General features: G+C 40.3%; 1 protein-coding gene, 2 non-coding genes and 1 pseudogene across 3 annotated transcripts; 2 read left to right on the forward strand and 2 right to left on the reverse strand.

Moving 5' to 3' along the window:
• Positions 1-3225: 3225 nt before the first annotated feature.
• LOC148843784 (uncharacterized) lies at positions 3226-3570 on the reverse strand. Its single transcript, XM_088959449.1, has one exon. The coding sequence runs from the start codon at positions 3568-3570 to the stop codon at positions 3226-3228; it is 345 nt and encodes a 114-aa protein (XP_088815575.1).
• A 1658-nt stretch (positions 3571-5228) lies between these two features.
• On the forward strand, positions 5229-5335 carry LOC148843785 (small nucleolar RNA R71). The gene has a single exon (XR_016103932.1). It is a non-coding gene; the product is annotated as a small nucleolar RNA R71 (small nucleolar RNA).
• A 5138-nt stretch (positions 5336-10473) lies between these two features.
• Positions 10474-24428, reverse strand: LOC148843786 (laccase-14-like; annotated as a pseudogene).
• TRNAL-AAG (transfer RNA leucine (anticodon AAG)) lies at positions 17992-18072 on the forward strand. Its single transcript has one exon. It is a non-coding gene; the product is annotated as a tRNA-Leu (tRNA).
• Positions 24429-27982: the final 3554 nt, after the last annotated feature.

Genomic DNA, 27982 nt, shown 5'->3' on the forward strand with positions numbered 1-27982 from the left:
CCATCACAAGCTTTAGAAAGACAGAAAGAAAAGACACTATTGATCTCACTTTCTAGAATACAACACCTCATGATTTGGTAAGGGCAATACTTAAACAAGTAGGGATCATCCCAAAAAAAAATTCTTACCTCAACCAAGAACTTATACTTATCTTATGCACTCTAGTTCAATGGAACTTCAACTAAAACCTAGTTAACGATGTAGGCATACCATGGCACTTGGCTAACGGTGAACAAATGCTCGTCGGGGAAGTCATCTCGAATGGATGAGTCATCATCAGCAGAATTATTGAACTCTAATCAGGAGAAATGATCAGCCACCACATTTTCAACACCCTTCTTATCCTTGGTCGTTAGATCAAATTCCTATAAAAGCAAAATCCATCTAATCAAGCAAGCCTTATATCCTTCTTAGAAATAAGGTGCTTAAGAGTCGCATGGTCAGTAAACACAATAATAGGTGAACAATGAAATAAGCACAAAATTTATCTAAAGCAAAAACAACAGTTAATAGCTCCTTTTTAGTTGTTGAATAATTCCTTTGAGCACTATTAAGAGTTATACTAGCATAATAAATAACTAAGGGCTTTCCCTCCCTTTGTTGGCCTAAAACAGCTCCCACTGCATAGTTACTAGCATCACACATAATATCAAATGGAAGGTTCCAATCCGGTGATTTCATGGTCGGGCAGTGGTTAGCTTAGTGATGAGAGTTCTAAAAGCTTCTTCACACTCGAGGGTCTAATCGAACTCAGCATCTTTAACTAGGAGTTTGCATAATGGTCGTGTTGTAGCAGAAAAATTTTGTACGAACCTCATGTAAAAACTAGCATGTCCGAGAAAAGACCGAACTTCTCTTACTGTTTTGGGAGTGGTAATTTAGAGATCAACTCCAGCTTGGCCTTGTCAACCTCTATTCCTCTTTCAGACACGATGTGTCCCAAAACTATACCTGAAGACACCATGAAATGTCATTTTCCCCAGTTAAGTAAGCATGGATCAAAAGAATCACCAAATTAAGTAAGCATGAATCAAAAGAATCATCAAAAACAGTCAAATCATCCATAAAGACTTCCATGCATTTTTCAACCATATCAGAAAACACACTAAGCATGCAACGTTGAAAAGTAACTAGAGCATTACATAAACCAAATGGCATCCTACGAAAAGCATAAGTACCAAAAGGACATGTAAAAATAGTCTTATTCTGATCTTCTAAAGCTATCTCAATCTGATAATAGCCTGAATAACCATTAAGAAAACAATGGAAATGATGGCCAGCCACACGTTCTAAGATTTGGTCAATAAATGGCAATGGAAAATGGTCTTTCCGGGTGGTTGCATTTAATTTCCTATAGTCAATGCACATGTGCCACCCAGTTACTACCCTAGTGGGAACAAGAACTCCATCATTTTCAACTACTGTGACCCCAGATTTCTTTGGCACAACCTGTGTAAGACTAACCCATTTATTGTCAAATATAGGATATATGATTCCTGCGTCTAACAATTTTAAAACCTCCTTTTTAATAACATCTTTCATTATTTGGTTCAATCTTCTTTGGGGGTTTCAACATGGGACAGTACTTCTTCTAAATGAATCCTATGGGAACATATCAGTGGGCTTATACCTTTAATGTCAACTATGGTCCAACCTAGTGCAGCCTTATGTTCTCTTAACATATTTATCAAGTTCTCATCCTACTCAACACTAAGTTCAGAAGATATTATAACAGGAAAGATATCACCTGGTCCCAAAAATGCATGTTTCAATCCTTCAGGTAGTGGGGATAACTCCACTTTGGGTGTCTCCATAGAAGATGGCTTTGGTGGGTCCCTCTCATGTGGCAACTCCTCAAAGTGTGGTTGCCAAAACTTCTTCTACTTATCCTGTATATCATTAGAAATAGAAGAAACATTAGAAACATAATTAATAGGATAAAACAAAAATTCAAAATTCAAAATTAGAATTACAGAGGAGATATTCTAAATATTCAGAATTTTCCCTTTCATCTACTTCCTATGTAATGAAAGAGTCTATCATGTAGGTATGATAGCACTCATCCTTGTCTCGGGGCAGTTTCCCAACATGAAAAATGTTCACCTAAGAGTCATATTACCAAATCAAAGATTCATCAAACCATTTCTACAATTAATATGAGCATTGGTTGTAACAAGGAATGGTCTTCCTAAATTAAGCGGAATCTTCGACTCACTATCAACTACAGATTGGGTATCTAAAACCAGAAAATCAACAAGATAATAGAACTTAACAATCTAAAGTAAAACATCTTCCACTATCCCCCTTGGTTTCCAAATAGAATGATCAACCAACTGTAACACCACGGACGTGGGTTTTATCTCTCCAAGACTTAATTGCAAATAACTAAACAAGGCATTAAATTTACACTTGCTCCTAGGTCCAAGAGAGCTTGACTGAATTCTTGTGTCCCAATATGGCAGGAAATGCAGTTTTCTTGACATGGTGTCTCTTTTTCATGGTACATAGATCCTTGATTACCTTGGCATAAGTTGGTACCTGCTTAATCACATGCAAAAAATGTAAATTAATCTTAACTTCTTTCAAATGTTTCAAAATCTCACCTTGGTTGTCTGAAATTTTTCCTCTAGATCTAAGAGCTTGGGGAAAGGGCACATGGATCATAGCCTCCTTTTCTAGCTCTTTTGAGAGGGCATCTTCAGTTCTACTCAAAGTGGTGACATTTGTGAGAGGTGGGCTTGGCAAAGGCCCATCTAAAACCTTACCACTGTGAGTTGTGATGGCGTGGACCCCCTTAATGTTTTTCGGATCATAGGTGGATCCCTGTACCATATGTGACCCCTTCGGATTGATCTGAGGATGAGATGGAATTTTGCCTCTCTCTTATATAGTAAGAGCATTGGTAAGCTTAGTTATCTGACACTTGATATCCTTATTCTCTTCAACCACCTACACAAGAACAGATTCAAACATTTGGTTAGTCTTATTTTGTACTGCCATAAATGCTTGAAGAATTTCCTCAAAAGTATTCCTATTCGGTCGAGCATTGTAGTGAAGTGCATGATGAAATCTAGATGGTTGCGCCTCCACACTCCAATTATTGTTAGGTGATGTTGATTGGTTCTGATCAGCCTTCCAACTAAAATTGGGATGGTCCCTCCAACTAGGGTTATAGATCTCTGAATAGGGTGAGAAAAGTTTCATATACATTCCTAAGGCATTACACTATTCTTCAATAACCACTCTCATATCACCATAGGTTGGGCAATCCTGAGTTAAGTGATCCAATCCACCACAAGCAAAACATGATGTTTGAGTTTCTACCTTGGCAACCGTGTGGGTGACTTTATTATTTTTCATCTTTAAGGCTTCAAGTTCCCTTGTTACAGCTTCTAATTGGGCTTTGAAGTTGTCTTCCTCCTTAAGATGATAAATCCCGGTTGGGCGTGACCTATTAGTACGATCAATAGCACTAGGCACAGTCCAAGTGTGGACTTTCTCAGCTAACTCATTCAGGTAATCTATGGCTTCTTCAGGATCCTTTTGCAAAAACTTCCCATTACACATCATCTCTATGAATTGGCGCTCCCTGCTGGTTAAACCCTCATAAAAATAGTGATGTGTGGCTCATTGTGACACTAGCAAGTGCACTAGCCGTTCAAGTAATAAAGTAGTGAGTGAAGTATCGTTCCCACGAGGATTTAGGAAAAAATTACCAATACTAAATTGAGCACTTCTTATCTGATCAACAAATAAATCTAAACTCTAATGAAAGCTAAGAAATCCTAAATTAAAATCTATCTAAATCATTGGCCCAATTGCCTTCAATTCAGGTTAGAAGAGTAAACAGTAAATGTCAATCTCAGAATTCAGCAATCTATCAATTTGGATCATTCGAATGAATCATGATTGAGCCTTGGTTTGGTGAAACCCCAAGGTCATGAACAACCTCTCTCAAGCGCATGTTCATCCTATGCATGAGTGACGGTTCTTCTATCTCTAGCAAGAATCTAATCCCCATGCATGCATTTCTTCAAACACTTCTAAGGCATCAATTCAAATCTGAATTGATCACCAACTGAATTGTGCAAGTTATCTCTAACCTTCCACTCAATTCAGTTCTTGAATAGTAGATCTGAATTCCTAGAGTCTCTCTCAAGCACTCTAGGAATTCCAAGCTTTAGATTAATTCGCCCAATCTGAAATTTACAGATCTGAATTCTCTTTCAAGCAATTCAAATCTTGCAATTTTCAGATCTGAGTTTTGAAGGTTAGTTGGCCGAATTGATCAGCAATAACACCCTTATTCAAGAAACTTCAAGTACAATCCATTATCATTTGAATGAATCAAAAAGAATTAGATTGCTGAACTGAAATTTTACAAGCTGAAATACATCAAGGAAGAATGGAAACAAGGAGAAAGAAGAAAGAAAATATAACTAAGAAACTGAATTCAAATCAAAAGAGAATGAAACTACAAATGATTTATTACAAAAGATCTTTGAATCACAAACCCTCAATTCGAACTCACCTTCTTCTTCTAGCTTGCTTGTCTTGAACTTCCTTCAGCCCTTCTTCTTCTTCTTCCTTGCGCCTAGCCTTCTTCTCTTCTCTTCTCTCAAGGTGGCCGAACCTCTAAGAGTGGGAGAGCCTTCCTCTCAAGCAATTGAACAACTTTCTCCCCTCCTAGAGGCCTCCTTATATAGTTTTTCAAGGGGGCTCTTGCCCCTTCTTGAAGCCTCTAGAATGGGGTGTATTGCACCCCTCATGAACCTTCTAGAGTGCTCCCTCCTTCTCTTCAAGAAACTCCTAGAAGTTGCCGCCCCTAGCTCCCTTTGGGCTGCTATTTGGCTACAACTTAGCTTGCTTTTGAGCTCATGTGGGCTACACTCTAGGCTGTTATTTGGGCTAAAAATGGGCTGGGCCAAAATTTCCTTCTTGCTAGGCTTCTTCCCTTGAATTTTCCAAAGAGTTTCACTTGCTCTTCTTGGGCCGAATGAAATTCTCTTGCTCTCATGGCTAGGCCGGGCTGAACTTGATAAATTTTGGGTTTTCTTTTCTTGCTTTTGCCTTCTTTTTGTTGATTTGGCTCCCCCTGAAATCTTTCTTGCAATCAAGCTAAAATAGGGCAAAATTTAATTAAACCATCATAAAATTTCATGCAAAAACCTCATAAAATATAGATAAATTGTAGGTTCATCAAATAGCTAACTAACCTCCAACTTTCATACCCAAGGTGCGGACACAAGTTATGTAGCTCTTTGAATCTCTCTTAGTTTTGGTATAAGGTTTCACCATCCTTTTGAGAAAATGTTGAGATCTATCTCTTAAGGTTGTTGGTCTTATGGTGCAGGAAGTATTTGTTAAAAAAAGTTTGGGTCATCTCCGCCCATGTACCTATGGATCTCGGTCTCGAAGAATATAGCCAACTCTTAGTTCTCTCTTTCAGGGAAAAAGCGAAAAATTTCAGCCTAACAATGTCTGCAATATCAGCTCGATTATTAAAAAGTGGCCACTACCTCTTAAAATTCCCTAATGTGCACATATGGATTATCACTGTCCAAACCATGGAAATTAGGCAAGAGTTGGATCTTTCAAAGACCTAACCGGGTTGTCCTCATGTTGACTCATGGTTTCAGAATCAAATGATGAACTAAACGAAGTAGATGCTACTTCTTCAGGGAGTGGAGGTGGCTTCATTCGTATCTGTCTAGCGAATCTCCCTCTTTTGTCCCTTGGTCTATTCATACACCCTCAACTCCTTTTTTTGTTTTTTGTTTTTGGCTTACAAAAAGAAGAAAAGGAAAATAATATTAAGAAAATAAAATACAACTAAAGAAAATGAAACAAACAAAGGAAATAAAAGAGAAGTAAAGAATGTTCAAACTCAATTGTTGGTTTGGCTTCCCCAGCAACAGCACCAAATTTTGTGTCTCGCCCAAAATTATTACTCTTAGCTAAGCAGTCGTTAAAGCATAGCTTTAGGTGTCGAATCCACAGAGAAGCTGATTAAACCAACAAAAGGAGTTATTGCTAAGAGTGAATAACCTAGAGAAAATGATTTTCTAAAAGTGAAAAGAAGAGCAAAAGTATTTGAATAAAAGTAACGATGACTAAAGGATGAAAAATACTATTGTGATGAAAAAGGCTTCGAGATTCACTTGATTAATTTGCTTAACCGGTCTCGACTTTGATTCCTATTTATTATTCAATTGCAAGTTTCACATCCAAAAAAAAATTGGAAAATATACTTTGAAACCAATGACAAGAACAATTTGTTCTGAGAGAATTAATTTTCAATGAATAACATTATGATCTATTCTTACAAACTACCCAAGAATAAGTAGTATCTCTCTGACGAAATTAAAGCCCTTCGATCTGATTGAGGTAGCGAGTATCTCTCTGACGAATTCAGGGACTACTTAAAAGACAATGGGATTGTATCACAATTAGCTCCTCCTGCTACACCACAACTCAACGGTGTTTCAGAAAGGAGGAATAGGACCTTATTGGATATGGTCCAGTCACTTCTCATACACTCAGAGTTACCCACATCCTTTTGGGGTTACGCATTAGAGACTGCGATTTACGTGCTGAATCGGGTTCCAACCAAATCGGTTCCAAACACTCCATATGAACTTTGGACTGGAAAGAAACCAAGTGTCAGACACTTGAAAATTTGGGATTGTCCAGTACACGTTAAAAGAACGAGTGCAGACAAATTGGAATCCAAAACCAGTCGTTGCCTATTTGTAGGCTACCCAAAAGGCTCTGTAGGTTACCTATTCTATGACCTAAGTGAGCAAAAAGTGTTTTGCAGTCGAAATGCCCAATTCTTGGAGACCGATTACATCCTATACACCCATCGTCAGGAAATTGTTCTTGATGAGGAGAGCTCAGGAGCAGTGGGAGATGTCCCACAAGTTCCAGGTAGTGACCAACCTAGAATATCCACTCGGGTATCCAGGCAACCAGTCCGTTATGGTTATGACCAGGATAGTTTCTTGGTGGAAACCTTGACTAGTGAGGAGGATCCCATGACTTACGCGGAAGTTATGTTGGACATAGAATCCCGGAAGTGGGTGGAGGCCATGAGAGCAGAGATGGACTCAATGGAGACCAATGGAGTCTGGACTCTAGTAGATCCACCCTCAGAGGTAAAAGCAATCGGTTGCAAATGGATTTACAAGAGGAAAAAGGGCCCCGATGGTAGAGTTGAGACCTTCAAAGCTCATCTGGTGGCGGAAGGGTACACTCAGAAAGAGGGCATCAATTATGATGAAACATTTTCGCCTGTGGCCATGTTTAAATCCATTAGAATCCTACTAGCTGTAGCAGCATACCATGATTATGAGATTTGATAAATGGATGTCAAAACTGCATTCCTAAATGAAGATCTTACTGAAGATATCTATATGCAGCAGCCGCAAGGCTTCATAGCTGCGGGCCAGGAAAACATGGTATGTAAACTCAATATATCCATTTATGGACTTAAGCAAGCTTCTACAAGTTGGAACATCTGTTTTGACTCTACTGTCAAATCGTTTGACTTCGAGCAGAATCCAGATGAACCCTATGTTTACAGGAAGTACAGTGGAGATAAGGTTCCCTTCTTGGTTCTGTATGTAGATGACATTCTACTCATTGGGAATGATGTAGGAATGATGACTACGGTGAAAATATGGCTTTCATAGCAATTCTCCATGAAAAATCTTGGAGAAGCCTCCTATATACTAGGTCTTTGACTCTATAGAGATAGATCGAAGCGGATAATAGGATTATCTCAATCTGCCCACATTGACAAAATAATCAAAAGATACAGCATGAAAAACTCCAAGAAAGGAAATGTTCCTTTCAGGCACGGAGTCAATCTCTCCAAGAAGATCTCTCCCAAGACTTCTGAGGAGATTAATGGCATGAAAGACTTCTGAGGAGATTGCTGTAATGAGACTGCCTTATGAATGAAGGTGTTCATTCCTGAATTTGGAATTCAGCACATCACCCATTCCACTATTGTATGACAACACTGGACCTACGAGAGAATGATGTTAAGATGTAGCATTAGCGGAGAATGTGGTAGACTCATTGACTAAGCCATTGACACAGAAAGTGTTTATGAAACACGTGGAAAGCATGGGACTCCGGCTAGTACCTGATTGGACCTAAGTGCAAGTGGGAGCTGTTAGACAGTTTTGTATGCCCTTAGCTTCAATCAAAATGATGTACTTTATGAGTTTATTGTAAATGAATAAAAGTGCATATTTGATTCATGTTCCCTTGGTATGTTTCTGTGTAATACCCTTAAACTGGACACTTAATGAGACTCGTGTTAGTTTAGAATGTTCATAGCCAGTGGGTCGGTCTGGGGAGACCTATCCTGACAAGGTTGACACTATGGTGCCACCAAGTCGGTTGGGGTGGCTTGTCTCAACTACCGGGGTGAGACCCTAGGCACAAACAGTGTAGGATTAATTGAATCTTTGAACTGGACCAGATTTCCAGTATTGCCCTGGACCTTGGAGATTGATGGGCAAAACTGGAAAGTTACACCCGACCCCTAGACTCGATTATGATACTACACTAGGTGTCAGATTGGGCTATCTTTGATGTAACAATCAATGAGATCCTTAGCGGGGGTCAAAACCTGGGTATGTTGGGACAGTCTAAGAATTCATCTGAGTGGGTGATCATAATGACAGGATCAGCCCCTTTGTCGAACAAAGGTAATGATAGGAGATGCACTCTCACTGATGGAAACCAAGACTACCGGCAGCCAATTTCAATCGTTGAAATTTGTTTTGCATAATATATTTTATGAGATATAAAAGTATATAAATTATGGTTTTGAAATTATTTGCAAAAGATTTTAATTCCCGGGATCCATATAAGCAGAGAGTGCAACACTGTTCCTTGCAGCCGAGGGAGAGGTCCTCTCTTGTCGGGTAGTGTATGATCATTATGGGCTGAGAGGTTAAGTGTAAGACCATTGAGGATAATACCTGATGGGGTAATCTTGTATCTGTCCACAGTCCCTGGGTGTTACAAGGTGTTTTCGCCGAAGGAAGATATGCATGATTTTATCCTTATTTGTCTTTATGTTGATGATTTGATTTGTACAAGTGACAACCAAAAATTTTTTAATGAAGTCAACTTGGAAATGACCAAGGAATATGATATGACTGATTTGGGGTTAATGAGATACTTTCTTGGGATTCAAGTGAAGCAAAGAAAAGGTGAAATCTTTATGTCCCAAGAGAAGTATGTTGATGATTTGTTAAAAATGTTTCATATGTCAACATGTAAACCCCTAGCTACTCCTATGGCTATCAATGAGAAATTGTCAAAGGAGGATGGAGCAGAATTGGTAAATGTATCAATCTACAGAAGCTTTGTTGGTTCCTTGATTTATCTCACCACCACAAGGCCATATATTGTTCTTGTTGTGAGCATTGTTTCAAGATACATGAACAAGCCAAGTAAAGTTCATTTTGGAGAAACAAAAAAAATACTCAGGTATGTAAAAGGAACCAAGAACTTTGGGCTGAAATATGAAAGTGAAAATACTACAAGTTGGTTGGATTTTCATATAGTAATTGAGTTGGTTCAATAGATGATCGAAAAAGCACAATTGGATATGTTTTCTCTTTGGGAAGTAAAATGGCCTCTTGGTCACCAAAGAAGCAAAATACTGTGGCACTTTCTTCATCTAAAGCAGAATACATTTCAGCCACTAGTGCATCTTGTGAAGCAATTTGGCTTAGAAGACTTTTGAAAGACCTTCAATTTGTGCAAGATAGCCCAACTACAATCTTTTGTAACAACACTAAACTATTGCAATGACCAAGAATCCAGTTTTCCATGAAAGAACAAAACGCATTGATCTGAGACACCACTTCATCAGAGAGTCAACTAAGAAAGGAGAGAGTGAATTGAAGTTCATCAAAACTGATCAAGTTGATGATATCTTCACCAAGCCCCTAGCTTCTAAAAAATTTCTCCATTTTAGATTTCAAATGAAAATTACAAATTAAGAGGGGTTGTTGAAAAGCAAGAATGGTAATTTTGTAATTTTCTTTTATATTTTGTCTTTTGTATTAAGTGGGTTGTCTTGGGAGTTGGAAGCTGAAAGGTCTCTACAATAAAAGTAAAACTCCTTTATATATCTTGTAATCAGGAACATTTTGTAACAGAAGCTCAAGAAGCTAAGAATGAAGTAAACCCAACTACAATCTTCTGTAACAACACTAAATTAAGAGGGGTTGTTGAAAAGCAAGAATGGTAATTTTGTAATTTTCTTTTATATTTTGTCTTTTGTATTAAGTGGGTTGTCTTGGGAGTTGGAAGCTGAAAGGTCTCTACAATAAAAGTAAAACTCCTTTATATATCTTGTAATCAGGAACATTTTGTAACAGAAGCTCAAGAAGCTAAGAATGAAGTAAACCTAGAGCTCTACGTGAGTTTTTCATCTTCTTCTCATTTTATATTCCTCTTCTCTTTTACAGATTTTTTGGTTCTTCCTTGATAGTTACCACCACACTTTGGTTGCTCCAACAGATGATTCTCCCTAGAATTCAAGTTAGTTCCCCAGAACACAATCTCCATTGTGTTGTTGTACTCCACAACCTTAACCGTAGTACCTAGGGTCGGGATCAAAAGATTCGACAACAAGTGGTCGGTGGTGAAGTTGAAATAGTAAGGTGGGTCATTGGGAAAATCAGTTGTGTAAACCCCACGAATCATCCTGTAGCATGCTTCAAGAATGTCAATCAATGGAGTCACAAAGCTATTGTTGTTCATACTGGCAAAGAGTCAGCTTCCGATGGGGCCACTGTAGGAGTCGCTAGCACAGGGCAAAGTCTTGACAGAGATGGTCATATAAACGTGAGTGCCAACAGTTAACGGAACATCAATGGAATGTTCTTTGCTTGCCAAGCTCCTGAAGCGGGTGGTGAAGCTGGTTGCTGCCTCTGTGTCATTGTAAGAAGGGAGGGATGGCATGGAAGGAGATGAAGGAGGGGTGTAGTTGCCTCTGTACTATAAAATGGTCGTAGTTGTGGTGTTATCGTACACCACACCGACACCACTCGAGTAAGCTCTGTGATACGGGGCGTTACCGCTTCACCATAGCCATGTCAGCCATTCCAAATATTCTGCTCCAACCACTTGATCCTCCATACAGGTTGTTAGTATTGCGTTGAGTGTCTCATCATTAATGTAATGGTCTCCGACCGCCCATGATTATAAATGATTGAATAATGGAAGCGGATGATTGAACTTGCCTTATCATTAGTATTCTCTTGGGTAATGGTCGTAGTTGTGGTGTTTTCATACACCACACCGAGACCACTCAAGTAAGCTATGTGATACGGGGCATTACCGCCTCACCATAGCCATGTTAGCCACTCCAAATATTCTGCTCCAACCACCTGATCCTCTGTACAGGTTGTTAGTATTGCGTTGAGTGCCTCATCATTAATGTAATGGTCTCCGATCGCCCATGATTATAAATGACTGAATAATGGAAGCGGATGATTGAGCTTACCTTATCATTAGTATTCTCTTGGGTCTCGCTTCTGGCCATCCCCATCGAGCGGTGATTCTTACCATAGCTCGGGGAAACTCAAAGCTCTCTCCCCGAAAATGGGAAGAGGTTCTTAACATCGTGGTATCAGAGCAAGTGATTCTCTGGGCAGCTCAAATACTGGGAATGGAGGATAGCATAGGAAGCCTGGAAAAATCCCATGAAAAAATGAATATGAAGTTTGCTAAAATGTTGGAGCATATAAACTACATCGCTTCACGAATGGACCAACAGGAGGAGTCCTAGCACTGGTCATCCGTTGATGGTGGCTTCGAGAAGGGGACGGAGAGCTCGGGGGCAACAGGGAGCAGCTTCATCTCCCTGCAAAAGTTCTGAAAGGTGGAACTGTCGAAGTTCGGAGGCATCGGGCTAGACGGGTGGCTTCTCCTCATCCAACGGTACTTCCACCTACAAGAGGTGCCTGAGGAAAGTTGGGCTGCAATGGTGAGCCTTGGGTTTGAAGGACGGGTAGTGAAGTGGTATAGATGGTACAAGGATCATCAAGCTGAGCCCACTTGGCATCAATTTATAGCGCTGCCTTGGATGCTTGATTCAACGGGCCCCTAGGAAGCAACCATGTGGGGTGGCTAGTGAAAATCTCTCAAACCTCCACCGTCCATGAGTATATGGAGGAATTCCAGAGGATTTCCAATCAAGGGAAAGGGCTGAACGAAGAATCTCTAGTCGGGTGTTTCATTGCGGGTCTCAAAACAGAGGTACGAGCAGGGGTGGAAAAGTTCAAACCAATGATTTTAGCTAGAGCCTTCTGCCTGACGCTATTTGAGGAAGAAGAGTGAGCAACTCGAAGAAAGACCGCTAGACTGGAGCACTTGCGACCACATCCTGTAGTGGCAAGCGACCCTCAAGTGAGTAGGTCATCTCCAAGGAGGTTTCCAGAAAGTCGCCGACTCACACCAACGGAAATGAAAGAGAGGCGGGACAGTAGGGGTAGACCCTGGTCCGACCCTGGAGTAAGAAGAACTAGAGCCTACACTAACCATCTCCCTACATGCCATCTCTGGGGCTGAAACCCCACAGACTATGCACTTAAATGGGACAATAGGGGCACTTCCGGTGACCATTCTCATGGACTCAGGATCTTCACAAAACTTCATGGACCCGAGGGTAGCGCTAACTTCTGATGCCATGTTCCGAGAGACGGTAGCAAATGAGAATCAGGTATCTGGACAGGGCCGCTACGATGGAGTCCGCATCCGGACACAAGAGACCAAGATCACTGCAGATTTCTTCTTGTTATCGTTGCTTGGATTGGATGCCATTCTTGGAGTCAATGGATTCGGACCTTAGGCCCAGTCACATGGGACTTCAACAGCCTCTCCCTAGAATACCAAGACCAAGCCGACATTCACCTTCTGCATGGCCACCGACCCCCTGAGTTGAGAGTAGTAGTTGGGGATTGAATGAAGAGATAGGTACGCAATTCTGAGAGTTGTTTCCTGTTACTAACATCAGACAACCACAGCATGACGGATCCCACCATTGATCCTGGGGTCCAATCGGTACTAAAAGAATTTGAGGAGGTCTTTGAAGAGCCGGTGGGTCTACCTCCTCCACGGGCCTTGGACCATGCCATTCTGTTGCATCAGGGGGGGCACCGGTGTGTGTGCGTCCTTATCGGTATCCCCATTATCACAAAGGGGAGATAGAGAAACTGGTCCAGGAGATGCTCAACCATGGGATCATCCGACCCAACGCAAGCTGATGAACCTTCAATTTATCTATATTTTATGAGGTTTTTGCATGAAATTTTATGCTGATTTAATTAGATTTTGCACTATTTTAGCTTGATTGCAAGAAAGATTTCAGGGGGAGACAAATCAACAAAAAGAAGGCAAAAGCAAGAAAAGAAAGCCCAAAATTTATCAAGTTCAGCCCGGCCCAGCCATGAGAGCAAGGGAGTTTTCATTCGGCCCAAGAAGTGCAAACTAACTCTTTGGAAAATCCAAGGGAATAATCCTAGCAAGAAGGAAATTTCGGCCCAGCCCATTTTTAGCCCAAATAACAGCCTAGAGTGTAGCCCACATGAGCTCAAAAACAAGCTAAGTTGTAGCCCAAATAGCAGCCAAAAGGGAGCTAGGGGCGGCAACTCCTAGATGTTTCTTGAAGAGAAGGAGGGAGCACTCTAGAAGGTTCATGAGGGGTGTAATACACCCAATTCTAGAGACTTCAAGAAGGGGCAAGAGCCCCCTTGAAAAACTATATAAGGAGGCCTCTAGGAGGGGGGAGAGGTGTTCAATTGCTTGAGAGGAAGGCTCTCCCACTCTTAGAGGTTCGGCCACCTTGAGAGAAGAGAAGAGAAGAAGGCTAGGCGCAAGGAAGAAGAAGAAGAAGGGCTGAAGGAAGTTCAAGACAAGCAAGCTAGAAGAAGAAGGTGAGTTCGAATTGAGGGTTTGTGATTCAAAGATCTTTTGTAATAAATCATTTGTAGTTTCATTCTCTTTTGATTTGAATTCAGTTTCTTTGTTATATTTTCTTTCTTCTTTCTCCTTGTTTCCATTCTTCCTTGATGTATTTCAGCTTGTAAAATTTCAGTTCAGCAATCTAATTCTTTTTTATTCATTCAAATGATCATGAATTGTACTTGAAGTTTCTTGAATAAGGGTGTCATTGTAGATTAATTCGGCCAACTAACCTTCAAAACTCAGATCTGAATTCTCAGATCTGAGATTGCAAGTTCTGAATTGCTTGAAAGAGAATTCAGATCTGCAATTTTCAGATTGGCCGAATGGATCTAAAGCTTGGAATTCCTAGAGTGTTTGAGAGAGACTCTAGGAATTTAGATCAACTATTCAAGAACTGAATTGAGTGCAAGGTTAGAGATAACTTGCACAATTCAGTTGGTGATCAATTCAGATTTGAATTGATGCCTTAGAAGTGTTTGAAGAAATGCATGCATGGGGATTAGATTCTTGCTAGAGATAGAAGAACCGTCACTCATGCATAGGATGAACATGCGCTTGAGAGAGGTTGTTCATGACCTTGGGGTTTCACCAACCCAAGGCTCAATCATGATTTATTCGAATGATCCAAATTGATAGATTGCTGAATTCTGAGATTGACATTTACTGCTTACTCTTCTAACCTGATTTGAAGGCAATTGGGCCAATGATTTAGATAGATTTTAATTTAGGATTTTTTTTTTAGCTTTCATTAAAGTTTTGATTATTTGTTGATCAGATAAGAAGTGCTCAATTTAGTATTGGTAATTGTTTCCTAAATCCTCGTGGGAACGATACTTCACTCACTACTTTATTACTTGAACGGCTAGTGCACTTGCTAGTTTCACAATGAGCTACACATCACAAGCCCATTCTCCTAGGTTGGAGATTCTGCATAGACTACAGGCAGCTGTATGCAGTAACAGTAAAGGACAGATATCCAATGCCTAACATCGACGAACTTTTGGACAAGTTGCACGAATCCCAAATTTTCTCCAAATTGGACCTTCGAGCTGGTTACCATTAGATCTGAGTACATGCCTTAGATGTTCCTAAGACTGCATTTCAAATGCATGACGGTCATTATGAATTTTTGGTGACGCCCTTTAGGTTGTCCAACGCACCGGCCACCCTCCAAGCACTCATGTACGAGGTCTTTCCGGGGTTTTTGAGGAAATTCGTCCTAGTTTTCCTAGATGACATCCTGGTCTACAGTCAATCAACAAAAGAACAAATCAAGCATCTCCGATCTGTTCTGTCAACCCTCAAGGCCCACAAATTGCACGCTAAGAGAAACAAGTGTTGCTTTGGGGTGGACAAGGTAAACTACCTCGGACATGTGATTTCAGTCGGTGGGGTGGAAGTGGATCCCAATAAAATTGACATGTGATTTCGTCCAGGATCATGGAAAACCGGCTTGACCATTGACCAGACTGCTCAAGAAGGATGCTTGGAGCAAGAACCCAGAAGCCGATGATGCTTTCCAAAAGTTGAAAGAGGCCTTGACATCCACTCCGGTATTGGCGTTACCATATTTCAATTCTCGCTTCGAGCTGGAGTGTGATGCGTTAGGTGCTGGCATTGGCGCCATTCTATCATAACAAGGGAGACCGATAGCCTTCTTTAGCCAGGCACTAAACCCCGCCAATGCAGCCAGATCTACATACGACAAGGAACTCTTAGTAGTTGTAACGGCTATCCAATTGTGGTGGCAGTATCTCCTGGGTAAGCAATTCATATTTAAGAGTGACCATCAGAGCTTGGGATACCTGCTCCAGCAGAGGATCACCACTCCTTACCAGCAACAACTTCCCAGCAAGATCATTGGGTATGACTTCACATTGCAATATAAGAAGGGTCGGGAGAATGCCGCAGCAGATGCGCTATCCCGCTGCGTTGAACGAAAGGTGCAGGCCATCTCGAGCCCATGGCCGCAATGGGTGGAAGAGCTACGCCAGGAACAGGAGCGGGATGAATGGGTGAAAGGGCTGATAGAGAAGATTAAATAGGGACAGGCCCCCAGCACAAAGTACATTTGGAAGAACGGACTAGTATGGTGAAGGGACGTGTGGTTCTTGAGCCAACCTCTACCTACCACCGGAAGCTGTTTATCGAAGCTCACTCCAGTCCCTTGGGAGGGCATGCTGGTTACCACAAGACAATGCAGCAACTGGGAAGGATCTGCTTCTGGAAAGGGTATTGAAGGCAGGTGTGTCAATGGATCCGCAAGTGTGACACTTGCCAGCGGAACAAGAATGAAAACATTCCCACTCTAGGACTACTGCAGCCCCTGCCAATACTAAAGTACGTTTGGAGAGACCTGTCAATGGATTACATTGACGGACTGTCGTCTTCTAATAAGAAGTCAACTATCATGGTGGTGGTCGACCAATTAACCAAGTATAGCCATTTTGTGGCCCTATCACACCCCTACACGGCTCAAGTGGTCGCTCATGCATTCATGGAGCACATCTTCAAGCTTCATGGGATGCCCAGTAATATCGTGAGCGATCGGGATCTAGTCTTCACCGGAAACTTCTGGAATGAACCGTTTCATCTCCAAGGTACACAACTACAGATGAGTTCGGCCTACTACCCCTAGTCTGGCGGGCAAAATGAGGTGGTAAACTGGACCTTGGAGGCATATCTATGTTGCTTCGCTGGACATAGCCGGCAAACTTGGACCAAATGGCTAGCCTTGGCAAAGTGGTGGTATAACACCTCTTACCACTCCGCCATCCGCACCACCCAATTTCAGGCAGTCTACGGATGCCCTCCTCCCAACCTTCTCACCTACATTCCCGGTACCACTAAGGTTCAAACAGTAGAAGAAGAGTTGAAGGATCGGGAGATGGCGCTGATGAAGTTAAAAGAAAACTTAGCTCAGGCACAGGAAATGATGAAGAAGCAGGCAAATCGATGAAGGATCGAGCGAGAGTTTGAAGTAGGAGATGAAGTCTTCTTGAGGCTACAGTCGTATCAACAGGCTTCAGTCGCTACTCGCCGCTCACAAAAGCTATTGGGCAAATATTACGGCCCTTACACCATCACCGAGCATATTGGGATGATAGCCTATAGGCCGGCCCTTCCCGCAGAAAGTCGAATACACCCAGTGGTTCACGTGTCATGGCTGAAACGCTCGGTCGGGGATCTAGCTCATATTCGACCCGAACTACCACCACTTACCCCTAGAGGAGACCTTCTTCCTTACTCGAAGGCAGTGCTCGATAGGCGTATGATAAAACAGGGGAACCAGGCAGTCACCGAAGTCCTCGTACAGTGGGAAGGGACAAGCTCGGCCGGTGCCACGTGGGAAATTCTCAGCCAGATGCTACATCGCTACCCGACAGCACGCCTTGAGGACAAGGCGTTTCCCGAGGAGGAGGGGATGATACGGGGCATTACCGCCTCACCATAGCCACGTCAGCCACTCCGAATATTCCGCTTCAACCACCTGATCCTCCGAATAGGTTGTTAGTATTGCGCCGAGTGTCTCATCATTAATGTAATAGTCTCCGACCGCCCATGATTATAAATGATTGAATAATAGAAGCGGATAATTGAACTTGCCTTATCATTAGTATTCTCTTCAATCTCGCTTCTGGCCATCCCCTTCGAGTGGTGATTCTCACCATAGCTCGGGGAAACTCGAAGCTCTATCCCTAGCAATGGGAAGAGGTTCTTAACACTCCGGAAGCCATGTAATAGTCATCGGGAGCTTGGTTAGCTTTCAGCAAAACATCGACAATCTGTCTAGGGGTTATCATGACGTAGTTGGTCCTTATGGGTTTGACGTAGCTTCCGTCGGTTCCGACGACGGTGAACTGATGTCCGGCGACAGCGAAGAAGAGCTCTTCGTTCATGCCTGCATCGATAATGCGGAGGTAGACTTTTCCCTTGTTCCGGAATTGTTTAAGTCTAATAAGAATTGGAGGTCATTTTAACATCCAAGTTGAGATGGCCGAGTTGGTCTAAGGCGCCAGATTAAGGTTCTGGTCCGAAAGGGCGTGGGTTCAAATCCCACTCTCAACACAATTGTATTCTTTTTTTATTTTAATTTTCAACTCCTAATACACAAATGTTTCGAAAAAAAAACCCTTTTTTCATCGATGGCAACACTTCGATTCTGATTAGATGACTGTGATTTCTTTTCAGGGTGATAGAATAAGTTGAAACGGAACGTCTTTACCAGCTTTTGAACACTGGAAAAGATCTCCTGGTTGACCGCTGATGAGGTGAGCATCTGTGTTTGGTTCTCCATTTCTCATTTGCAAGGGCTGTCAATAATTTCCATTACGTCTCCCTTTTACCAATTTCCTCTAAGTCCAAACAGAGGTATAAATTTACCTAAAATAAATTAGATTAGAGTATTTTATATAGTTAGGTAGGTTAATATTTGCCTCAAGTCTACTCTTTGAAATTTATAAAAGATATAAATATATTTCTTTTCGAAAAACCTGGAAAATATAAATATAAACATATAGAGAGAAATTCTCTACCTATTTTGTTCCTTTTCTTGGCAAACATAACTTTCTTATTATAAATTTAACGTTCAATTAATAAGAGTCAAAACTCCAGCAAGAGCTTTATTATATTGATAAATAATACTAAAACTTTATAAAATACTTGTATTAATAAATACTGATTTTGATTGATTTTATATAGTTGGGATAAGGGCTTAGAAGATGATGTTGATGAAATAAGGAGTCGGTAAAGACTAAAGAGCCAAGCTAGCCCAGTTCATTTACACTACTCAATCATCTACTCTAAACATTAAACACTTGCTTCTAGCTTGTATAACGGCCCCCCTTGTGGGTCTTGTGTTACATAACAGTGACATATTTACTCGTGGTTGTGGGTATTGTGTTACAAACACTGACATATTTACTCGTCGTTGGTTACGTAGCATGTTATATATGCCAGGTTTGAGAAAACATTTTCTGCGACAGTGTTGCATCAGACCCCCAATGATATGAAAACATACAACCACTTGAAATAAAAATTTTGTTGATGTCATAGCTTGAATTTAGGCCTCGTTGTAAGTTATTTATTTGGGTAAATGCAATTATTTTGATAAATTTATTTTGAGATACACTTATCCAAGTAAGTGCATTTATCCATGTTCTTTTATTTTTCATGTAAATAAGGCAATGATCATTTTATCCATAGAAATTCATTATTAAAAGGGGCATTTTTATTCCATTCAAGTGTTGACAACTATCCCCCCATGTAAGAAAGTTACTTATCCATCTAGGAGATGGGTATTACTTTCCTGGGTAAGTGGAACATAGGAAAATAATATTTTCCTGGTCCCCACATAAAATTGAAAAAAGAACATGGGGTTATTGGTCTATGGAAACCAAAATCCCATTGACCAATTTTCCCCTCTCAAAATCCTAAAAAAAAAACACCCCCTTAATGCAAAAGTGCTGGTGTATTTGCATTTCTTGAAATAAAAAAATCTTTTGATGTAATGGCTTCAATTTAGTTTAAAAGTTGGCTTGTTCCTATTTTATTGAGAGGTTTCTACTAAATTTTGACCACAGTATAGTGTGGTCACCACCACACTTGTGGTGTGGTGTAGTGTAGATGTGAATATATCACCCAATTTTTCAATAACATCATATAAGGCCTCCTTAAAAAGTGATCTCTCTTTAGAGGGTGCAATTTGGATGGACTTAGTTGGGGTTTTATAAAAAAATTGAATAGGCCTAAACCGAAAATTCAGGCCCAATGCAATGAGATACTCGATTTGCACCTCTTTTTCTCTCTCTCTCTCTCTCTCTCTCTCAACATATAAGAATAATATTGTTCAACATACCAAGGATAATGGGGACTTCTGCATAGGGCTTAGAGAATGGAGAATGGATAAGTGGTTCCACGTTTGGGATGAACGAATGATAGCTCCGTGTACTGTGGCTCTAGACCAATCACTATGTGCATGCCACCAAATGGTGCCTTCCTCGTCGAAGAATTTGATCGAGTAAGTGAAGTTCCTTCGTACTTGAATTGGGCACTATGTGATATACTCTGGACCATCTGACCAAGGATTCCTTGGCTGTTTCACTCCATGCCTAATAAACCATCATATAAGATTTACTCTATTTATGTTTGTTTACAAAGGAGATAATTTGTGATATAAACCAAATGTTTTAGAGTGAAAATTTCCCTAGATGAAGTGGTAGCTAGAGTTGTTAATGGGTCGGGTCTAGTTTAGGATATGAATTGATTGTTAGACCGTTTTATAAAATAGACCCGGAACAATCTACTCATTACTGTTAATCAAGATAATTGGGTCTGACCTGATCACCCAATTATACTTGAAATCTATAATTACCAATAATAGTAACAATTTGGAACCTCAATTTTATAATATAATCTTAATTAAAATGGCAATAAATATTTAAAGTGTTTATATGTTGATAAAAATAAATGCTTTTAATCAAAATCATTTTAGTCTATAAAACTTAACCTTTTAGACATAAATAGGAAACACTTATATATTATTAACTATACAATCAATATTTTTTATCCTAAGGGTGAATTTGAGACAAGCCAAGCCAAATAACTGGCTATTCGAGCTCAACATGCCAAAAAACCTCGAGACTCGAGTGCAATTCAAGATAGAGACTTGAACTCGAATTTGGCTTAACTTAAAAGCATATATGTTTGAGCTCGATTGTGAATCAAGCTTATATATAATTATTTTATGTTTTACATATAAAAATTAAATATTATATATAAATATAAGTTTGAACTCAATTTCACTGAACTCAAACTTGCCTTGAAGCTTAGTTTAGACCAAGCATAATCAAGTTTTTCACGAGCCAAACTTGAATAGGTCGTGAAAACTTGGATTTGTATCTGCCCTTACTTTGATCCAACCATGGTTTTTAAAACCAACCCGGTCAGGGATCCGGTTATCGGGTCGAACTATTCGATCGTTCAACCCGAACAGTTAGCCTGTTCTGACAAAAAAAAAATTAAAAAATTAAAAAAAAAAAACAAATGAGCAAAACCATTCGATCAGTTCGAACGGTTAACTGCCTGGGTCAATGGTTTGCTAACCAAAATCAATGGTTTTTTGAGAAATCCTGGTTTTGGGGAAAAACGGAACCGGTCACCTGACTAGTTCCTAATTTTTTCGGTCCTGTCACCAGTCCAATCCAGTCCGGTTTTGAAAACCATGGATCCAACCCTTTGATAACTTTGTAAAGTGGCTGAACTGAACAGCTTATTCATGTTAGACAATGTATGCCCTTAGCTCCAATCAAATTGATGTAATAAAAGTGCATAATTGTTTCATTTATATTTGGTGTGTTTCTGTGTAATTACCCTTAAACTGAACACTTATGAGATTCGTGTTAGTTTAGAATGTTCTCAATCGTTGGATAGACTTAAGGAAGTTTATCCTATCTAGGCTAACACTAATGTGCTATTAAGTATGTTGGGGTAACTTGTCTCAGCTACCAGGGTTAGACCCCGAAGCACATGTAGTGTGTATTTGCTTGAAACGCTGAACCTGGATCATTTTTCGTTTATGCCCAAATCCTTGGAGACTGGTGGGCAAATCTGAAAAATTACACCTAACCCCTAGACTCAATTATGGTACTGCACTAGGTGTCGGATTGGGTTGTCTTTGATATGCCAATCAGTGCAATACTTAAAGGGGGTCAAAACCTAGGTATATTGGGGCAGTCTAAGAATCCACTCGAGTGGATGATCATAGTGATAGGATCAGCCCCTTTATCGGACAAAGTGAATGATTGGGACTGCACACTCTCTGATGGAAACCAAAACTATCGGCAGTTGATTTCAAACTTGTTTGAGATTTGTTTTTGCAAAATATATTTACATGATAATATATATATATATATTATGTTTTAAGGAAAAAGGTTTGCAAAATGTTTTAATTCCCGAGATCCATCAAAGCAGAGAGTGCAACATTGTACCTTGCAGTCGAGGGAGAGGTCCTCTCTTGTCAGACAGTGTTTGATCATTAAGGGCTGAGAGGTTAAGTGCAAGACCATTTAGGGTTGCTATATATAATCTCACTTAAGACCATTGTCCTTGGGCCTTCATAAGATGGCTGGACTCAATGACCATTTAGTGTAAATCTTGGGCCCATTAAGAGCCCATACTGATGGACTCAGGGGTTCACTGTGCTTAGTAGTGAATTCAGCCGGGCTTTGTCATAGAAGTTAGGCTGAACACAAATGGTCTTTTGTGAGTTCATTGTTAGGGTTCCACGTCGTACAAAAAGAGCCAAGTTAGCTAGCAATTTATAAGAGACATGAGTCACCTCCTTAATGAGCCTAAAACCTAAAGATTAATTGGATTAATCAGGGTGTCACATGACAGTTTAAGTAGTCATGTGACATGGGCGAATTTGGGTACAGATATGGGTTTGGATTAGCAGATAAGGATAAAAATATAAGTCTTATCCACTTAAAGATTCCTGGTCTAAATAAAGATTAGGATCAAGAAGCTCCTAATTGGATTAGGAGAGCATCTATTTAAGCTATATAAATAGAGGATGGCAAACTACTCTAGGCTTAGACACTACTCTCAGTTCTCTCTCTCTCCTTCTGCTCTTGCCGCCCTAACCCTAATTCGACTTCCATTCTTGAACTGATAGAGATCAGTTCTAATTCTGATTTTTGCAAGAAAATATTATATCAAAATCGTGTTTACCTCCCTTGCTTGATCCAAGCTATTGGATTGCAGTTCTTGTTGAAGGACTACATTGTTGAACCTGTTTCATCTCAAGTTGTGCCATCTTCAGTGGAAGCGTGTTTTAGTATCCTCTTTGGGTGTCAACACCTACTTTGGAAACTATACGTGTGGATTCTATATCAGGTATTCCTCTCCCTTTCTTTTGGTTTCAAATCTAGTCCAATTTGGTGCAAGAACGACCATTAAAAAATGCAATTTTTCTAAAACTATGAATACGATTCTCAAAAGGAAAAAAATAAATTTTTGAAATTTCACCCAGCCATCTAGCATGGTTCGGCCATCCATATAATAGATCTCCCTTGAATTCAAATCTAACATTCTAGTCAACACTCATAACTACTAAATTAAAAAGCAACAAATCATTCAATTCATCAAAATCAGTAACTCAATTAAGTAGGAAAATAAAGAAGGAATTACCATACTAGTGAAGTGTGATATTATATACTCTGGCCCCGGAAATAAACCATTTACAGTCAATATACTCTTGGTGCTACACAGTCTAGTGTAACTCTTTTCGGTAATCTACAAACAATCAAGTGTATACTTTAGCAATATCGCTATTCAATATACTACTGCAGTCTAAAACTAAAGCAGCAAAGATGAATTAAAGATTTTTTTTTTTGTGACATTCTATCCATTTCCATTAGGGTATAGATTCCTTTTCTTTCCTTTCTCTATTTTTTCCTTTAAACCAAATACAGCCTTAAATAATCCTACAAGTTTAACGTTTCTTTTGTATAGAAAATTTGAAACAGAGAAGAATCACCCAGGAGAGAGAGAGGGACCCATTATCATCTAAAGCTGTAGTCTGTAAGTCAGGTTGCCCAACTCATGGGCTCTAGTTTGGGTCGAGCCCATTGGAAATTTGACAAAACTGCCAACCCAATCGGATCAAGTTGTATCCCTGTCATCTCCAACCCTTACCCCCTAAGACCGTGTTTGGTTTGGTAGAACAGAAGAAATAGAGAATACATTCTCACTTACATTTCAAGCAAAAAAATGGGTATTATTTCCATACAAATGATTTTAACAAATAGGTGTTTCTTAGAGCACCATTTTTTTGGATGTGGCACTGATATATCACCATTTTCTGAGCAACGGCATCAATGCTAAACAGACATCAAGAGTACTGAGGTAGCCTACCTCATAAATCACATAATCAATAATCATAGAGTAAATTCCAAGAAGACTTATGACACGTCCCCACAGTTTACCTTAGCTATCAAAGGGTCCTTTATTTCAGCAACAGTAGAGAAATTGACACGTTCAGCATCCCTAAAGAGTATGTGTATACAATATATAAACATGAGAGCAACAAATTAAGCTTGCCAATTAGAAAGAAAGAAAAGAGGAAAAAAAAGAAATTTGCGTTGGCTCTGGAAGCTCATCCTTCATCAACAAGCCATCCTTGACTAACTCATCAAGAGAAATCAGCAGGGTGTTATCACAATTTGCATCCTACAGGTAATCATCAAAAACTATAAACTCCTTGATTCAGTTGGACATTTTCCAAAACAGTTTTCCTACACTCTACATGTGAGGCACATGCATAAGAGCCCAGATTTCCTACAAACTTTTCCTACCCACTCTCTAGCCGCCATGAATTGAAGCCACACATCTCTTAATTCATGATAGAAATGTGTGGCTCCCATTCACAGCGGGTAGAGAGTGGGTAGGAAAAGTGAGTAGGAAATCCAAGTCTATGCATAAAGGTTGAGACTGACCATTGAACAGTTCCAACTGATTAGATTCAATACACCATAGTCAAACAATTTTTGAGACACTAATAACCACCAATCTACATACTCTTTTCTGAAACAATAACCATTTTGTTTCTTCTTTCCAGAGTGTCAAGAGACTGGAATTCATCAAATGATTAGCACCATCAGGTAAACATTTTTGTTCAAGATTAACATAATAGGAATTTCAAATAAATTATTGTTTTTAATTTTAACAACAATAATTGTTAAAATTAATTGCAATAATATTATGCTTAGTTTACGTTATAATTCAAGTCTGCCTTAGAGTTTGGCCTAACTGAGTTCAGTTATGTAGAAAAAGAAAAAGTGATAAAGAAAGAGAAAAAGAGAGAAAGAGAGAAGAGAGAATTCTGGTTCGAACTGAAAGAGTCAACTTGACTTCTCCCAGTCAGCCAGTAAGTATTTATATTATTATTAAAACATAACTGAAAAGACCTATGTGCCCTTACTTAAGATAAAAGCACATGTTCCAACACAACATTACAAATCAGCAACATTGATCAAGGTATAAAGACAGAAATACCCCTACGCTAACACTCCCCCTCAAGCTAGGAGTATATGATATATACTCACCAGCTTGTTACATATGTAGTCCACTCTTCCCCGACTCAAGCCTTTTGTAAATAAGTCAGCCCACTGATTTCCTGTATTAACATGTGTAGTGTCTAGCTCTCCATTCAGCACCTTCTCCCTCACAAAGTGACAGTCAACCTCAATGTGCTTGGTTCTTTCATGAAACACTAGATTAGAGGAGATATGAACTGCAGCCTGATTATTACAATAGAGCTTCATTGAAGTGTTAATGTTGTACCTTACTTCCTGTAGAAGGTTCCTTAGCCACACTAATTCACAAGCGGTATGCACCATAGCCCTATATTCTGCTTCTGCACTGCTTCTTGCCACAACCGTCTGCTTCTTACTTTTCCATGTCACCAGGTTACCTCCCAGAAACATGCAATAGCCTGTAGTAGACCGCCTATCAGACATAGAACCGGCCTAATCAGCATCAGAATACCCTTCTATTTCAAGTTTTCCCCCACTCTTGTATATAAGACTGCGACCCGGGGCCCCTTTTAGATACTTGACAATTCTTAGAACCACATTCCAATGAGGAATCAGAGGTTTTTGCATGAACTGGCTTACCACACTAACTACAAATGAGATGGCTGGTCTGGTAATGGTTAGGTAGTTCAATTTGCCCACAAGTCGTCGGTATCTGCCAAGGTCTTCAAAAACTTCACCCATAACACTGCTTAGCATGGCATTTGTGCCCATGGGTGTTTCAGCTGGTTTGGCACCCAACAAGCCTATTTCTTCCAGCAAATCAAGCACATACTTCCTCTGGCACAGGTTAATCCCATGCTTGGATCTCACTACCTCTATCCCCAAGAAGTATTTCAGTTTACCCAGATCCTTTGTTTGAAAATGATCCTACAGATAAGTCTTCATCCAGTCAATACCAATGTTATCATTCCCAATAATAATAATATCATCTACATACACCACCAACAGTATTTTTCCACCTGGAGAGTCATGACTAAATACAGAATGGTCAACTTTGCACTATTCCATGCCAAACTTCTTTACACCTCACTGAACCTACCAAACCATGCTCGAGGAGACTATTTAAGTCCATATATAGCCTTCCTTAGTCTACACACCTTACCATCCTCCCCCTGAGCAACAAACCTTGAAAGTTGCTCCATGTAGACCTCCTCGAGTAAGTCACCATGCAAAAAGGCATTCTTGATATCAAGCTAATATAGTGGCCACTCATACATGGCTGCAAGAGAGATCACAACATGAACTGACCCTATCTTAACAACCAGTGAGAAGATCTCTATGTAGTCAATGCCATAGGTTTGGGAGTACCATTTTGCAACTAATCGCGCTTTCAGGCGTTCAACACTACCATCAGGCAAATACTTAACTGTATAAACCAACTTACAACCAACAGCTTGCTTCCTAAGAGGAAGAGCAGTGAGGTCCCAAGTATAATTTTGATGAAGGGTTGAGAGTTCTTCTTCCATGGCACGACACCACCCTGGAGAGCCAAGGGCTTCCTGGACATCCTTAGGAACAATAACTGATGATAACAAGGTAACAAACTGGCGATGGGATGAAGGGTGAAAGTATGTTTACCTTTCCGCAAAGCAATGGGTAGATCAATCTTAGATGCTAAGTGGGGGTCTGGTGCTGGATCTATCGACGGAGATGTAGCCGGAGGAGTAGTAGCTGGTGCACGTGGGCGATGTGTATACACATGACGGATAGGTGGGCATTCAACAGGTGGTGGCACCGGAGGCAAGGATTTGGTCATGACTGGAATAGAGGGAGGAGGATCGACAACGGGAAGTGGAAAAGGAGGAGGTGATAAGGAGGAAGAAGCATCACCAGACCCCAAAAAGAACGGAGCAGACTCGAAGAAACTGACATCAACACACACAAAAGACCGTCGAGAACCAGGATTGTAACACCTATACCCTTTCTGGGTCCGAGAATAGCCAAGGAAGATGCATTTGAGAGAACGGGCATCAAACTTGTCGCTCCCGGGACCCAGATTATGGACAAAACAGACACACCCAAAAACTCTCGACGTAAGAGGGAACGGAGACAAAGTGGGAAATAAGACCTGAAACAAAGACTGACCATCAAGGATGAATGTGGGCATCAGATTAATCAGAAAACAAGAGGTAAGCACTGCATCACTCCAAAAAGGTTTGGGAACATGCATGTGATGCATTAGGGATCTTGTTGTTCCAGGAGATGGCGATTCTTTCTCTCAGCCACCCCGTTTTGTTGTGGGGTGTAGGTACACGAGGTCTGATGTATAATGCCGTGTTGGTCCAAGTATCCCTGAAATGATGAGGATAAATATTCGCGGATATTATCAGAATGAAAAACTTTGATGTGGGCACCAAATTGGCTACGAATTTCAGCATAAAATTTTGAAAAAATGGTAAACAATTCACTTCTTTCTTTCATTAAATATAGCTACGTCATCCTTGAAAAATCATCCACAAAAATGACAAAATATCTGTATCCATTATATGGCATTACTTTATGAGGACCCCAAACATCTGAATGAACTAAAGAAAAATGACTCAACACACGGTTATCAACCCTAGAACTAAAGGGAACACGGTGGTGTTTCCCAAACTGAAACGACTCACAATCCAAAACAGAAAGCTAACTCAAGGACGGAACCAAGGACTTCAAGTTGAGCAACGAATGACCAAATTGGCAGTGCCACTGGAGAGGAGAAAGAGATGACTAGAGAGCTGTTGAAGTTCTACCACACCATCGTCAAGATAATACAGTCCACCTACTTCATGCCCTCCACCAATCTTCATCCCCGTCTTGAGATCCTGAAAGACACACATAGAAGGATAAAAGGCAATGGAGCAGTTAAGTGATTTGGTCAGTTTATTAACAGACATAAGGTT

Source organism: Nelumbo lutea, chromosome 8, assembly GCF_056320005.1.
Source record: "Nelumbo lutea isolate HS-2025 chromosome 8, American lotus-T2T, whole genome shotgun sequence".
NCBI classification, from domain to species: domain Eukaryota; kingdom Viridiplantae; phylum Streptophyta; class Magnoliopsida; order Proteales; family Nelumbonaceae; genus Nelumbo; species Nelumbo lutea.